The sequence below is a fragment of the Acomys minous genome (assembly GCF_964271855.1).
Source record: "Acomys minous genome assembly, chromosome: 3".
In the NCBI taxonomy this organism is placed as follows: domain Eukaryota; kingdom Metazoa; phylum Chordata; class Mammalia; order Rodentia; family Muridae; genus Acomys; species Acomys minous.
The window spans coordinates 36,077,132-36,093,287 of record NC_140485.1 but is presented as its reverse complement, the minus strand read 5'-3'; the positions used below and the strand labels follow the sequence as shown (position 1 = coordinate 36,093,287).

The window sequence follows — 16,156 nt, the reverse complement described above, 5'->3', positions numbered from 1 at the left end:
GTATTGCCCCTTCTCTACCCACTCAACTTTGTGTCCTCTTTTATCTTATTTTTTTTAGTGTATTACCCGAAGTTTTTTTTAACAAGCCTCGATGCCTGAGCATCTTTCATATGTGTGAAACTGCTGCCCTCTTGTGGCAATCTTTAAAAGGGGCTTGAGAAGATAAGGGAGAGAGGGTGGAGGATGAAGGAAGGAAGGATTGAGGGTGGGTGGGGTTCGGGATAGGAGAATGAAGGTAGGGGAGTGAAGGGTGGGGTTGTGGGGTGTAGGGTCAAAGTGGGGTGTGGGTGTGACAGGCTTGAATGCTCACGATATAAACTGGAAATGGAAACCGGATGTAGCGGCTAGGAGCAGCAGGCTTAAAATATGCTCCCAACGGGTTAAATGTCAAGAAGAACTGGAGGAATGTGTGAAGAACAAAGTTTTTGACACATCTTTTTGTTTGTTTGCTTTGTTGTTTTTGGTTTTTTTGTTTTTGTTTTTGTTTTTGTTTTTGTTTGTTGGAGATAAGGTTTCTTTGCTCTGGCTGTTCTGGAACTAGCTCTGTAGACCAGGCTGGTCTTGAACTCACAGAGGTCCGCCGGCCTCTGCCTCCTGAGCGCTGGGATTAATGGCGCGCATCACCACTGCCTGACCATTAACATATTGGATTTTGTTTTGTTTTGTTTTGTTTTTTAAGGTGGCTCTTTTTAAGTAACACACATCTAACTCCTTTTGACTGGAAGAGAAAAGAAACACAGTACAAAGTTCTTTCAATTCAGAGATGACTCCTCGTTGTCTCTGAAGCAGTAGTATCTGGAGCGAGACTTTTAACTGACAGGCTTTAAAGCACTGTTTACCAGTGTGCTGACTGCCTGGGAGCATAAAAGTGATGCTCTAGTGCATGAACAAGAGACTTAATCTTGTTTGGCATTAAAGAGCATCCAGGAAGAAAGTTGAGCCTTCAGGTCAAAATCTTGGGACAGAACAGTCAATTCCTGAGAATATTAAATGGCTGCATAGTTGCTGTAGGACAGGAAAGCCTGTGAGACTGTTTACCTTTGAGGAGTAAACGAGAGCCATTGGATGTGTGTGTGAAGCCCCCAGACCTGGGGTGCTGATGGGGGCTCCTTTCCCTTCTGTTTTTTTTTTTTTTTGTGGCATTCCCAGACTTTTGGGAATATATCATTTTTCTTTTTTATTATTATTTTTCTTTTTTTACATGTACATTTATATTATTACACATAAATATAATAAACTACATACAGCAAGAAGAACCATGAAGCAAACAGGATTTATAAAAATATTGCATTCTTAGTGTTTTGGCTATTTGAATTTGGCAACCTTGAAGAAAACATTGTTCCTATCTCGGTGAGTCTAAAATTCTGAATGTAAATCAATAAATATATCATTTTTTTCTATGTACGCCGTGCCATAAAAAGTACTTCTGCAAATAGATTTATGGGAAAATCTGAAAGCCCAGAATTCCTTGGCAGTTAGCAAATTCTTTCCAACAGAAACAAAAGCAAGGACTATGCATTTATCTTTGCATCCTAATGAAAACATGTTTTTGTATAAGCAACACAGGAAGAAAACATCTTGAGACAGTGACACACTTCATCAAGCAGGGCTGATAAATCTAGAAAGATTAGGACTGACACTTGGGCCTGAGTTTAGTTCCAAGGAGCTCAGAATGCATTTTGATAAGGTTTTTTTGGTGTGTGTGTGTGTGTGTGTGTGTGTGTGTGTGTGTGTGTGTGTGTGTGTGTGTGATGGTCAGAAAGCCTTGTGGAGCATGGGAAAGAGGAACCAGAAGGAGAAGAGTGGGAGGAAGCTGGTGACTATGCCAACGCGGATGTCTGTGGACCAGGTTCCTGTGAGCATGCAATGCCCTCTGGAGGCCAGAAGAGGGAGTCAAATCCCTTAAGGACTGGAGTTACAGCTAGGTGTGAGCCACCCTGTGGATACTGGGAATCAAATCATGACCTCCTTCTGGAAGAGCAGCCAGTTCTTTTTAACCGCTGAGCCATCTCTCTAGCCTGGCTTTTTCTTATTTTTAAAGGAAAGTGGAAATTATGTTTTTATACTAATGAGAATGTTACATTCGAATGTAAAAGCTGATATATGGGAGTGCATGAGAGAATTTCTGGAGAGCTGTCTCCAGGTAAGTGAGCTGGCATAGGACCTAATGTGGTAATAGAAGTAAGCGTCTGGGACTGGAGGGGAGGCCCCACAATAGTATCCTGAGGAAAGGTGGAGTGCATGGGTACCGCTCCTAACTGCAGTGTTTAGTAACAACAGCAGGGGAGAAACTTATCTTCTGATAACCTTGATTTTTAAGACATAGAAAGCCTGTTCAACAGCTTAGAATGGGGCCGAAGGGAGGTAGAAATCTATACTGTGTATTTTAGGGATAGGCTCCATCAATTTTGAGGATTTTTCTATCGCTGAGCCCAGCCCTTGAGTCCCCTTAACATTCCATCATTCCGGGATAGGCTTTGCCTGTTCCTTCATCTCCAGCACGCCGGGCAGGAACTGGGGGCTTAAACCATAGCTCCTGCCAGTTGCCTCCCTCTGTAACCTGTGAGTACCCCTCAGTGCTATGCAGATGCTTAAAATACACAAAAAAACAAAAAGGCAGGCTTGGTGGTGCAGGCCTGTGATCCCAGGTACCAGGAAGGCTTAGATAGAAGGATGAACAATTCAATGCTTGCCTGGACTACAGTCAGCAGAAGGCTCTCCTGTACAAATTACTGAGATGCTGTTTCAAATGAAAAAGTAAGAAGAACAGATTTTTTTCCCCCTGATAAATCCTACCAATGTTTTTTCAGTTTTCTTTTTTACTATACCAAGTATAAAAAAGCAGCTAAACTACTTTAAAAGTCTGCCTGTTTGCAGGAAGGCATTCTTTGAGGTTTGTATTTACAGGGGGGGGGTGTCAATGATTTGTCTTAGAACTAACACATCCTGCATGTGTTGGTGCATGACTTTTGTCCAAGCAACTGGGATGCAGAGGCAGGTGGATCTCTGTGAGTTCAGAGCTAGCCTGGTCTATATAGTGATCTCCAGGCCATCCAAGGCTACAAAATGAGACTCATTTCAGTTAACAAGGGGAGGGAGGGAGGAAGGGAGGGAGAGAGAGAGAGAGAGAGAGAGACAGAGAGACAGAGAGAGAGACAGAGACAGAGACAGAGACAGAGAGAGACAGAGAGAGAGAGAGACAGAGAGAGAGAGAGAGAGACAGAGACAGAGACAGAGAGAGACACAGAGAGAGAGAGAGACAGAGACAGAGAGACAGAGACAGAGAGAGACAGAGACAGAGACAGAGACAGAGACAGAGACAGAGACAGAGACAGAGACAGAGACAGAGACAGAGAACAAGCTATCATAATATTTTGTTTTTTAAGTAATGGGAAGCTATAAGCTCCATGGTCTTGGACTAGGAATTATGAAGTTTTCTTGTGAGGTTTATATGAATGCCCAAGTGTTACCTGATGAGAGAGATGGCTGAACTTGAATATGTATCACAGTCACAAGCAAATTTACTAAAACAGAACCCTAAGCCTCTTCCTCAGAGTTCTTCCTGCAAGGAGGCTTAGGACTTTGCATTTCAACAAGTGTCACTATGCTGCTTGTCCACACTTTGAAAATGACTGCATAATGAATGGATTTCCTTTTATAGAAATAAAACTGGGAGGGGTGGAAAGATTCTAAGAGCCAGTGGGTGTGGGTGTAGTGGGGGCTGGAGGGTGACTCAAACTGTGTCTCCTGAACATGCAAGATGGCTGCAGCCACGAGCTCACAGCGGTGTGTTTGCCTGCACAAGACCCGTGCAAGGTCAGGCCAGTCAACATTCCAGCCTGGAGATGGGAAGAGGCTCCTGAGCCCCTACTTGTAACTGAGGAGCTGTTGACCACTGATGTCCTAGGAGCCAGTTCTCTTTAAGGGTGTGGCCCCTGCTTGGTCAACCATGCTCTAGTGGATGGCTCATGAATATGTGGGCAGCATGAATTGCAGTCTGTGCTTGGCTTTTATGGTGAAATGGGTCACTAAATTTGAGAGCTCAGACTAGGGCCAAACACATAAGGCTGAGTCTGCTGGCATTCTGAATTTCAAAGGTGCATATGAAGAATCTACTTCTATCTAGCTATTTCACCAAATAGGAAGGATAAACATTTAGTGTGCATAAATAAAAGGAAGGCATAGAAATGATTTAAAAAAAATAAATGCACTGTGTCAGAAAAATAGTGTCTACTGACAAAATGTTAACTGTTATGGCAATGATATAACAAAAAAATCAGAATGCAATGTTAAAAATACTATTTATTATTAGGGGACAGGAAAGAGCAATAAGGGTGAATATAATTAAATATGTGTTAAAATAGTGTGGCTTGGATAGCCTGCCCTGATGCACACTCCTCCTGAACCTTTGATTCTCTCTTTATTAATGGCATTCATTGGTGGTCTGTTCACTCAAGCAATAAATGTGGATAGCACCATCGATCCTGACTTCCCCATTTACATTTGGATGTAAAATTCTAAATTTCCCATTTCCTAGCTGTATTCTTGGCTCTCATCTCCATTCATAGGCTGACAATTTCCATTCACACCCTGACAATTATGGCCTGAACTTTCCTAGTGATTTTATGTGTCTGACTAGGACCTAAATCTTTTTTACAGATTGATTTCTCAAGAGCTTTGCAGACAGCCCTAGGTTTGAATCATTCCATTAATTACTAACTGTATGACCATAAAAATATTTAACATTTGTGTTTTCTTTTGTGTGTGTAGTGTGGTTGGTACATGTATGTTTGAGTGTTTATGCAGGGTAAGTATGGAGGACAGCAGTTGACTTTGGGGTCTGCCTCAATTGCTCATCACTCTCTACCTCTTGAATTTCTTTTTTACGAGACAGGGTTTCTCTGTGTAACCCTGGCTGTCCTAGACTCCCTTTGTAGACCAGGCTGGCCTTGACCTCACAGAGATCCACCTGCCTTTGCCTACTGAGTGCTGGGATTATAGGCATGCCCTACCATACCTAGTACCTTTTAGATTTTTGAAAGAACATTTTGAAAAAAAATTCTTGTAAAGAAACTATTACAAACTTATTTGCATATATGGGAAGTATTATTAAACTGCAGTTCATAATTGTAAAATGAAAAGGGACTACTAAGCTTCTTTTCAATAGGTTCCAGATACATTTGACAGCATGCACATGATGAAATGACTATTTAATGAAAATCAACTAAATTCAACAACAACAACAACAACAACAACAAAATAAAGCTGTGCTTACAGGTAAATGTGGCCACAATAAAGGCAAAAGCAGGTCACAAAGACACTACTGGCCTGGACTCATTTTGCTTCTTTGTTTTCGACTTATTTATCTAGAAGTCGGAAGCATTACAAACTATACAAGATCATTTTGTTAATGGCTTTCAGACAAGGCCTCTCAGTGAGATGGCTAATCTTGGGTAACACCCCAGGGAAGGAGGACCCTCAACTGAGGAATCACCTTCATCAGATTGGCATGAGGGCCTGTCTGTGGGGGCACTTTCTAGATTGCTGGTCGATGTGGGATGGCCAAGTTCAGCCCATTGTAAGCAGTAAAATCCTTGGGGCTGGCCTGCATAGGACACGGAATGTAGCCGAGGGGCTAGAGAGATGGCTTAGTGGCTAAGACCACGTGTTGCTCTAGGAGAAGACCAAGATTTGGTTATTAGCGCCCAGAGGGTAGCTCGCAGTATCCATGACTCCAGTTCCAGGGAATCCAAAGCTGTCTTCTGGTGTCTGTGGGTACCAGGTACTCATGTGATGCACATAATACATGCAGAGACCCCCCCCCAATAAAACAAAATAATATAAAAAATGGTAGCTGGTATTGAAGCTGGAAACAAATCAGTAAGCAGCATTCCTCCACGGTTTCCACTTCGTGCTTCTTCCTCCCTTTAGCTCCTGCTTTGGCCTCCCTTGATGACGGACTGTAAAGCAGAAGAGGGAATAAACTCTTTCCTTCCCCAGCTGATTTTGCTCGTGGTGTTTATGACAGCAACAGAACGCTAAGGTCACCATCAGAACCTGGACCTCATAGATTCGGCTAGGATGGCTGTCCAGGAGGCCCAGGCATTTGCCCGTCCTCACCTAGGGGCACACACTCAGGCTTTTCCCAACTGCGTCCTCTCTTCACTCCATTGTTTGTGCTTTCAATCTGGGTCCCAAATACAGAATATTTTGTTTTCCTGTTTTTGGAGACAGGGTTTCTCTGTGTAGCCATGGCTGTCTTGGAACTTGCTCTGCAGAGTAAGACCAAGCTGGTCTTGAACTCACATAGATTCTCCTACCTCTGCCTCCCAAGTGCTGCTCCCCTGCCACCGGGGCCCCAAAACCAAGTGTACTAGTTCACGTCTTAGACCTGCTGAGTTCAGATGAAGGGATCTACAGTATACGGTGACTGGCGACTTTTAAGTGCCCTGCAAGGGATGGCAAGTTCTAAAGAACTTGTGTATCTTTCAAGCTGACAAACCTTCAGGGGTTCCCTCATCTTTGTGGGTTCCTTACTCCCTCCCACCTGTCAGATGGGCCAATTCCAGTACAGTCATTAGGCTATCTGTGTGTGTGCGTGTGTGCATGCGCGTGTGCGCCCGCGTGCGCTTACCTCTCATGAAAAGCCTACTTCTAGCTTTAGTCTTGAACTGTATTCAGCTCACTGGAGCAGAATCATCGGTTTATATAATTACTTTCTGTGTGAGTTCAGGACTTTGGGGTGGGGCCAATCCTGTAAATTGTGGACCCAGTATTGCCTGCATACAGTTCTGCACACAATTAGAAGCATTGTGTGGCTATTAGGAAAGGCCATAAAAGTCTGGGGATGAAAGTGACACTTCTTTGCTTTAATTTTTAAAAAAATTTTCTGTTTGTTTGTTTTTGGTTTGTTTTTCAGACAGGTTCTTTGTATAGCCCTTGCTGTCCTTGAACTCAGGCTGGTCTTCAACTCAAGAGATGGACCTGCCTCTGGTCTTCTCCTTCTTATTCTCCTTTTTCCTTCCTCTTCCTCCTTTTATTTTAACAGCGCCAAAGAAGAATTTGGCACTCTTTACAGAGCTGTATCTCCAAGTCCCACCTTCCTTCCTTTTTTTTTTTTTTTAAAGATTTATTTACTTATTATGTATACAGTGCCTGCACGCGTACCTGTACGGCAGAGCCAGAAGAGGGCACCAGATCTCACTGTAGATAGTTATGAGCCACCAAGTGGTTGCTGGGAATTGAACTCAGGAACTAACTTTCTTGCTTCTTGTCTTTGAACACTGTCACTGTCTAGCCAAGTCTTGCTAGGTGAGTTAACCTAAGGGTGTTACCGCATTGCAAAATAAGGGTAACCTGTGGGAATCAAGCGCTCAGTAAATGTTAATTACAGCAATTACGTTTACAAGTTCTTTTAAAGATTTTTCAGAGGCAGGCGGATCTCAGTGAGTCTGAGGTCAGCCTACTCTACAAAGCAAATCCGAGTCTTTCCACTTTCCCACTCTGCCCTCCATCCACCTGGGCTCATGACCACAACTGACACGTGGGACTCACCCTAGACCCTAATTTCTGATTTATTTTCCCCCTCTTCTTCTAAATCCTGATTTTAGAACAGCATTTCTTCTTTAAATTGGGAGGTTAACTAAAAAACTCACTGAATGCCTCGGGTTTTATGTTATGCAAATACCCGTGTGAATTAAGAACTATCACACAAAAGCGACTTCTCGGCGGCGGCGTGCTTTTATTACAGATCCCTCCGGCGGTCCCCGCCTCGCGCCCGGCCCCGCACCCCGATCGCCCCAGCCCGCGCCCGGCTGCTTCCGGTGGGGCCTGCGCTCTGGGCGGTGGCTCGCGCGCTCAGCTCGGCGGGCGGCCTCATGCAGGCTGAGCGAGGGGCTCGGGGCGGCCGCGGGCGGCGGGGAGGCCGGGAGCGGCCCGGAGCGGAACGGGAACCAGAGCGGCCCGGGGCCCCGGCGGCGCTGGCGAGAGGAGGCTGCGGGGATGGAGGCGGCCGGCGGGGCCGAGGCCGGGGCTTCCGCGGAGGCCGAGGAAGAGGCGGCGCCCCGAGAGGCGGCCGCCGGGAGCCGGGAGGCCGGGGCGGCAGAGCCAGCACGCGGGTAAGCGGTGCGGGGTGCGGCGTGCAGGGAGCGCGAGCCACGGCGCCTGCGCGGGACGGAGCCCGGGTTGGGGGTGGGCGCGGGCGCGTGGACGGTGCACGCGCAGCCCCTGGCTCCTTCCGGCCAGAGGGTTTGCTGGCGCAGTAGCACAGTTGTCTGATGGAGACTGACGGCCACATCTGGTGTCCGGGGTTCAGCCCGGCTGTCACTGAAGTTACTCCTCGCGGCGCGGTCCCGGAGAAGTGTCCCTCTGTCCAGTTTCCTTTATCCCATCCCAACATTGCCTAGGTCTCTGTTGTCACCCGCATCTGGATGGAGGGACATGGGGGGAAGTTACACCTTTACTTTGGGTTGGATTGGTGATCTCTAAGATCCTTCCTACTCTTCAGGTTCGTATTTAGTCTCTCTGAGAGCACCATTCGACACACGGTTTCTTTGTGTAATAGCCCTGGCTGGCCTGGACTCACTTTGTAGACAAGCTGGCCTCGAACTCCCAAAGAACTTCCTGCCTCTGCCTCCCTAGTGCTGGGATCAAAGGTGTGCGCCACCGCGCCCGGCACTATTCCATATTTTAAAAAAAGCAACCATTTAGTTTCAACATAAATGAGAAAATACAGTATTTTTTTGTGTACGAGATTATTTAACTTAACATACTATCCTTTAGTTCCATTTTTTGTTTGTTTTTCGAGACTGAGTCTCTCTGTATTAGCCTTGGCTGTCCTGGACTTGCTTTGTAGACCAGGCTGGCCTCGAACTCACAGCGATCCGCCTGCCTCTGCCTCCTGAGTGCTAGGAATAAAGGCGTGTGTCACCACGCAGGGCAGTTCTGTTCATTTTTCTGCTGACAATTTCATTCTGATATTCTGAACAAGGCTCAGAATAATCCTTTGTGTTTATATAGTCTCTTCTTTTGAAAAGAGACCTGTTTTTTAAAAAAATGTGTATGTGTGTGTGCGTGTGTGTTTGTGCACATAAGTGCAGTGCCAGCAGAGGCCAGAAGAAGGCATCAGATCCTTGGAGCCCAAGTTAAAGACAGTTGTGTTCTTACAAGTGCTCTTAATTCCCTCTAAGGGCATATGTGTGTGTGTGTGTGTGTGTGTGTGTGTGTGTGTGTGTGTGCGCGCGCGCGCGCGCGCGCACGAGAGAGAGAGAGAGAGAGAGAGAGAGAGAGAGAGAGAGAGAGAGAGAGAGAGAAATAAAAATAAATAAACACAAAAGTGCAAATGTTTCTTCCTGTCTCTGAATCCTTGCTAGCCATTATTATTTTTCGAATTGCTCCTTCTCCTCCTCCTCTTCTAGACAGGATCTCACTATGTAGCCTGTGCTTGCCTTAACTCAAAATATTCCTGTCTCCACTTCTAAGGTATGGGATACACATGTGTTTCACCACATGTGGCTTTATTTTTTCCATTTAACTATTTGTTTGCTGAGAGATAATATTACCATATAGCTTAGCCTGCCTCTGTCTCTCAGGTGCTGGCATCACAGGAGTGCCCAGGTTTTATTCTGATGGCTTTTTTGGTGTTGTTTGTTTGTTTATTTTTGCTTTTTTTGAGACAGAGTCTCACTAGGTAGCTTTGGCCGGCCTGGGATTTACTGTGTAGAGCAGAAAGGCCTTGCACTCAGAGAGCTGCCTGTTTCAGCCTCTAGAGTGCTGGGATTAAAGGTGATCTCTCATTGTGGGGTTTGCTTGTTATTGTTGTTGTTTGCATTCATTGAGAAGTTTCTAGATACTTTCAGGGAAGTAGTTTGTTCTCATCATTTTGGTGATTAGTGACAGTGAACTTCCATATACCTTTACTGGCCCTTTGTGTACCCACTTTGGAGAAATGTCTTTTCAGGTCATTCACCTATCTTGTACTATTTGCATTTGAGTAGTTTGGGGACGCTATATGTTTTACAGGATCATCTTCCGCAGAGCCAACAGCTTGTAAGCATTTCTTTCCTTCTGTAGGCTGTTCTCACACTCTGTTGGTTGTCTCTTTCGTCGCAGTAACTTTCTTCATGTGGTCCCATCTGTTAAGGTTGTGTCTGTTGTTTGGACTTTTGAGGTCATATCCAGAGGAAGCTTTGCCCACAGGAATGTTCTGAAGCGTTTTACCTGATTTTTAAAAAACATACATATTTTCAAAGTTTCAGGCTTTATATTTAAGTATGATTTATTTGGAGTTGATTTTGTATATAGTTTATTTCTTTTGGGTATGAATATGTGCATGTATCCTGGGGTTTTCTATTCTGTTTTATCAGCGCCCTCGCTTGATCCTTTTCGGTGGCAGGACTGAATGTGGGCCGGAGTGCATGCTATTGAACCACATTTAAGCCACACGTTGTTTTTGTACCAGTACTGTACAGGTTAGCCTAGTGCCTTTTTCTTTTCTTTTCTTTCTTTTTTTTTTTTCTATTACCTTTTTCTTTGTAGTGTGTTTTGAGGTCTGACATTGTAAGGCTTAACTTTTGTTTCTTTGCTTAAGATATTAAGAGTCTTTTACAGATTCATGCATATTTTTAGGAGTGACTGTTCTGTTCCATTAAAGACTGTCTGGCTATGCCAGTGGGCATTGCACTCAATCTGTGGATCACTCTGGGCATCATGGGCATTCGCAGGTATTAGTTCTTCCATCCAGGAACAAGGGAAGCTGTGTGAGATCTTGTTCTCCATGTCTTCTCCAGTTGCTTTCATTGATGTTTGCAATTATCATTGCGGATATCAGTTGCTTCTTTGGTTAAATTTAGTCACTTATATTTCATTTAAATTTTTTGTTGGTATTGGTTTTTCCACTTATTCTTCACCAAGTTAATTTTGTGTTCTGTAATCTTTCTGAATTCATCAGTTTTAGTGTTTTTTGGTATATATATAATCTGTATAATTATATAGTTATAATGTATAAAATATGCATAATTAATGTCATCTGCAAGAAGGAGTAGCATAGCCCCCTCCTTTTCTGTTTGGGTGCACTTACTTCTTTTGCATTTTCACTCTCGCTGAGACTTTGGGGTTTTACTATGTAACCCTGGCTGGCCTGTTACTCACTGAGTCATCCTGGCTGGCCTGGAGCTTACTATGTCAACCAAGCTGGCCTCAACTCATAGAGATCCTCCTGCCTCTGCCTCCCAAATGCTGAGACTAAAGGTGTGCACTGCCACTGCTGTCAACAACACATCCTGGTTGAGACTTTAGTTTTGTACTAAATAAAAAGGTGAAAGGCAAAGTGTTTGTCTTATTTCTACTGTTTATTGTTCTGATGGGCTGTTAATAAAGAGGAAGTTAAGGCCTGTTAGCAGTCCGTGGGATTTTTTCTTCCTTTTTCCTTCATATAATAGTAAGAAGTTAATATCTACTGAACACTGAGTTATGAGATTTTTCACAGCAAGGCACAGCTAGGCCTCTCACAGTTATGACTAAATGACTGGTTCATCACTGAGCCTGGCTTCCACCCAGGTCTGTTGGCTCCAGGCCTGCTCTTTTGATTACTGCTGCGCGCTCCTGGTGTGATTTGAAAAGGGGTGGCTCGGTGGTCGGATCTCTTGCTGCCCAAACATAAGGACCTGAGTCCAGATTTCCAACACCTGTGTAAAAAGCTGGGCCCTGCAGCCTGCACCTGTCACCCAGCGCAGAGACAGGAGGAGGACTGTTAGAGCTGCCAGCCTAGCTGAGCTCCAGGTTCAGTGAGACTGTACCTGAAGTAAATAAGGCCGAAAGCAATGGAGGAAGATACCCAATGTTTTCTGACTTTCAAAAGCGTACAGGCAAGCAGATACACTTGAATACAGAAATACACACACACACACACACACACGTATGTACACACACACACACACACACACACAGAGAGAGAGAGACAGAGAGAGACAGAGAGAGAGAGAGAGAGAGAGAGAGACAGAGAGAGAGACAGAGAGAGAGACAGAGAGAGAGAGAGAGACAGAGAGACAGAGAGACAGACAGAGAGACAGAGAGACAGAGACAGACTATTGAGTAATGTTTTCCCCCTCATGTTTATAAATGATTACAAGGCTAGACGGTGATGGTGATACTGGTAACAAGTTTAGTTTTTTGAATGTGCAGACCTTTGTCTTCCTTATCCGTATTTATATGGCAGATGTATGTGTCTATATTCACTTAAAAGAAGTGAGACAAAGTCTATGTAGCTCAGGCTGGCCTCCAACACCCCCTATTTCCCCCACCCCCCCAACACACAGTGGTTCTCTTGCCTCAGCCTTTCAAGTGGTCGGGACTACAGGCCTGTGTTACCATTCCTAGTCTGGTCACCTTTTGATTACTTAAATTCAATAAAAAGTGAGAGAGCTGTTAATAATTTCATTAGAAAAGTAGAACTTTAAAGGCATATATATTTAAAATTTATTTATTTTGACCTATTTTTATTTTTATTTTTTTGTAACTAATCCCTGGCTTGAGTAGCAGACAGTACTAGCAACTGCTCAGATTCTTATGCTCTGTAGAAAGGGAGCGTCTGATTTTGAAGCTCAGACTCAGAGAGCCTGATCTGGTGTCATGTCAGGTAGCTAAGGCTTGTTCTGTCCCTGAGGCTGAAGTGGGTCACTGGCATCGTGACATCCAGCAAGTCTGTAAGCTGATTAAACTCAAGACTCAACAGCCTCCAGGAGTGTTTCCCACTGTTGAGAAAGCCTGAAGCTGGCCGGGCTAGAAGCTGAACGTGCTAAAGTGGCCCAACAGAAAATTGCTTTAGGATTACATAGATTGGCCTGCATTGTGAGGAAAAGGCATTTGACATCCTTTCTTGTCACTGTGAGCCATCGTGCAGACATTAAGTGTCCTGGTGTGTCTGTTCTTGTTAACAGTGTGCTGTTTTGAGGTGTGTTTTCCCACTGGCCATCATTTCACTTACATATTTCCATAATCTATACAGATAATTGATCCTCAAATGGTTTTATTTATTCTGAGAAGACCATACATAACACTGTGTCTATATATTTATATATAATATATTTTAAAGTCAAACGGGTCAGATACTTTGAAAATACACAGTTACTAATATACTCTGTGCTTTTGTTAATTAAAACAGAACAGGGAAACATATTAAGGGCTGAGGATGTGGCTCTGTTGCTTGCGTGCTTGTCTAGCATGCATGAGGCCCTGGGTTTGGTCCCCAGCACCCCATAAACTCCAGCTGTGGTGTTGTACACATTACCAGAACCCAGAATGGGAGGCTGGCTATCAGAAGTTACACAGTAGTTACAGGCTAGCGTGGGCTATATGAGACCCCATCTCAACAACAGCCATAGGAGCCTTTAAAATAAAACAGTCACACTTTTTATGAATGAATAGTCTTAAATACTGTAGTGACATTGATACCAGCTTTATACATTGAAAAAATCACATTAGTAAAATTTCAACTGTTCCATATACTTTTAAACTTGTATTTTCTTTTCATATTTCCTTTATAACTTTATCTCAGGTAATATAATTTATACTTGAGAATTGATTAATAGTTGCCTTTCATTTTCTATGCAGTTTTTTTTTTTTTGAATCAGGGTCTCACATAGGGCAGATTGGCTTTGAATTTTCAATTCTCCTGTCTCCATCGCCCTAGTGTCAGGGTTTCTGAGTAGTAACAGGCATTTTATTAACTTAAAGAGTAATTAGGATGACAAGACTTGTATCAGATGCATATTTTAGATCACCAGCTCTATGATTTCTGTAGTTTTTGTATTTATCAAATCAAGTCACTTAGCTGGAGAGACCTTGTGGGTTGATGTGTATTCTGTGAGACCCACAGTCACTGTGTATAGAGACGTATAATGTTCTCTGGTGTGAATGGATCATTATCATTTGTGACTGAGGAAAGTAAAACTGTGCAGCTAGTGAATACTAAAAATGTACTATGTGAATTTCATGTATGTGTGTTTGCAGTTCTCTGGACATCTAGAATTGTGTTGTTACGGTTTATATCTGTTCATTCGACCTCGTGTTTTTCTGTGGTTGTTTAAGTGTTAGATTCAGTCGGTACTTTGCACATTCTGGAGGGTGGATTACTTAGAAGTGTGATGCAACAGCACTTCAACAAAAGCTCTGGTTTAAGGGTTTTCTTTTTTCTCTCTTTGTATGAAGAGAGAAAGGTCTCTTACTCTACAGCCCAGGCTGTCCTGGGACGTGCTATTGTAGCTTGAGATGGCCTTCACCTCTTGATCCCCTTGCCTCAGGTGCTGGGATATAGGCAAGTGCCTTCAGCCTAGTAGGGCACCACTCTCCCCACGAAAGCAAATCTGTAAATTGGGGTGCGCTCAGAGCAGGGGGCCTGAAGAATGACTCCTCTGTTTATACCGCACCCAATAGGAATCTGGTCACTGTGTGAGGAGGGTTACAAAATATGTTGCCTTCCTCTAAACAAATGTCCTACACAGAAGAAAACCAACCAAACCAAACCAAACAGTACCAGGAAAAAAAAAATTGTGTCTTTTAGCATAATCAGATAAAGAGGAATTGATTTCTTCGTCAAATGCAAGTTGTGTTAACTCCACCTCCAAAGTTGCTTTCCCGCTCCAAAACGATGAACAGAGAACATCAGGCCCAGGGTAGGAGATGGAGCTCCCTGTGAGAGCATGGGCCTGGCACGCCCAAAGGGCCTGGCTCCCATCCTCAGCACAGGAAAGACGTCCAGGCCCGCCCTAGATATCATCCGCTGCCTAGAACTGTGCTTGCTCTCAGCTGGGTGAAACTAGCGATCAAAGCACAATTTTAGCTGTGAACAGCAGGTGGGGCAAGTAGTACGTTGTTTTGCAAATGACAATAACTTGACCAGCTTCCCAGGCCACAGGCAAACTGCAGCAGGGAAAGCACCTTATTGGGTAGGATCTTCACTACTCCTTAGGATGCTTCCTGAATCCCTTGCTATCGCCAGCTATTGGGACGATCTGAAAAATAAGCATTCTCAGCACCACTCTCTTTGTTGTTTCTCCTCCCTTTGTTTTACAGGGAAAAGTGGGTTTTAAAAAAGTTTGCATTGTGTATATTATTTGTTCCTGGCCCTACGTTACTCAAATACCTTTTCCTCCAAGTACATAAATGCTGAGCCCTCCCCACCTGTTGCTGTGTGGCCTAATAAGGTTTATTATTAGGCTTATAATTATCATGGCGGTATTATCTAACCTGCTTTCACAATCAGTAAAGGCACAGACACCTGATATATCTTACACTAGCCTTATATTACCTGGGGCACGGCAGATATTACCCCCTAAGCTATCTTTATTTCCCAAGCCCCATATCATGGCATCTGCTCTTATAAATTCTATCTGGGCTACCTCCCATCCATAATTCCATAAATATTTGCTAATGTTCTCCATCTTTGTCACTTCCCTCCCTCCCTCCAATCCGGCCATGTGCTCTTCCCACGCTAGCCCATCGAGGCAGTTCTGCTTTCTTCTTCCCCAGACACCTGTCTGCTTCCTCCCCAGGTCCTTCTCTCCTCAAAGCCCCCCACCTTTGGCCACACCTACCCCATTCTGCCTTCCCAGGTTTAGGCCTTTTAATCAGCCAATCAGAAATAATTTCTTAGGTAAGGTTACACCTTACCTCACTTTGAGGTAAGTTAGTGACTATTCATAAGAGACAGCAAGCAGACCTAAGGAGGAGGGGGAGAGATAATTAGCAATAAAGTACAAAGCACCAGATTGGATTTGCTTTATCTATCCCTGCAGAGGAAACTCTGTTGATGGTCGTGTTTTGCTTTTGAGAGATGTGAGCCATTTTCTCTTCCTGGTCAATAGCATGCATGCCTAGGCCAAGACTAGTTGGTAACTGTGTGTTTAATGTGGTGGTGGGTATTTTATCCTTAACATGGCATTTCCAGATGGAAATGGTTCCTGAAGCTGGCTCGTAGGGTAAACTCTAGGTCTGGAGTGTTGCCATGTTTCTGAGTGTTGGTACAATTTTACTTATTAATGTATGTTGGGGCTCAAAATCAAAGTAGAATTTATATCCACAGAATATACCATGTGAAGTAGCAGGCTTTGGGAGTTGTTAACTTGTTTTGAGGTTTTTTTTTTCAATCTTCTGATATATT

At 43.9% G+C, this 16,156-nt stretch overlaps 2 protein-coding genes across 2 annotated transcripts in view; one reads left to right on the top strand and one right to left on the bottom strand.

Annotated features, from left to right (window-relative positions):
• CHRM5 (cholinergic receptor muscarinic 5) overlaps window positions 1-16,156 on the bottom strand; it is a 53,119-nt gene that overhangs the window by 5,757 nt on the left and 31,206 nt on the right. The gene's annotated exons all lie outside the window — the stretch shown is intronic.
• The window catches only part of AVEN (apoptosis and caspase activation inhibitor), a 131,718-nt gene continuing 123,341 nt past the window's right edge, over window positions 7,780-16,156 (top strand). Inside the window, exon 1 of the mRNA XM_084776331.1 lies at window positions 7,780-8,117. Within this exon, the coding sequence (XP_084632457.1) occupies window positions 7,878-8,117 (240 nt within the window). The 5' untranslated portion in view covers window positions 7,780-7,877. The remainder of the gene's footprint in view (window positions 8,118-16,156) is intronic.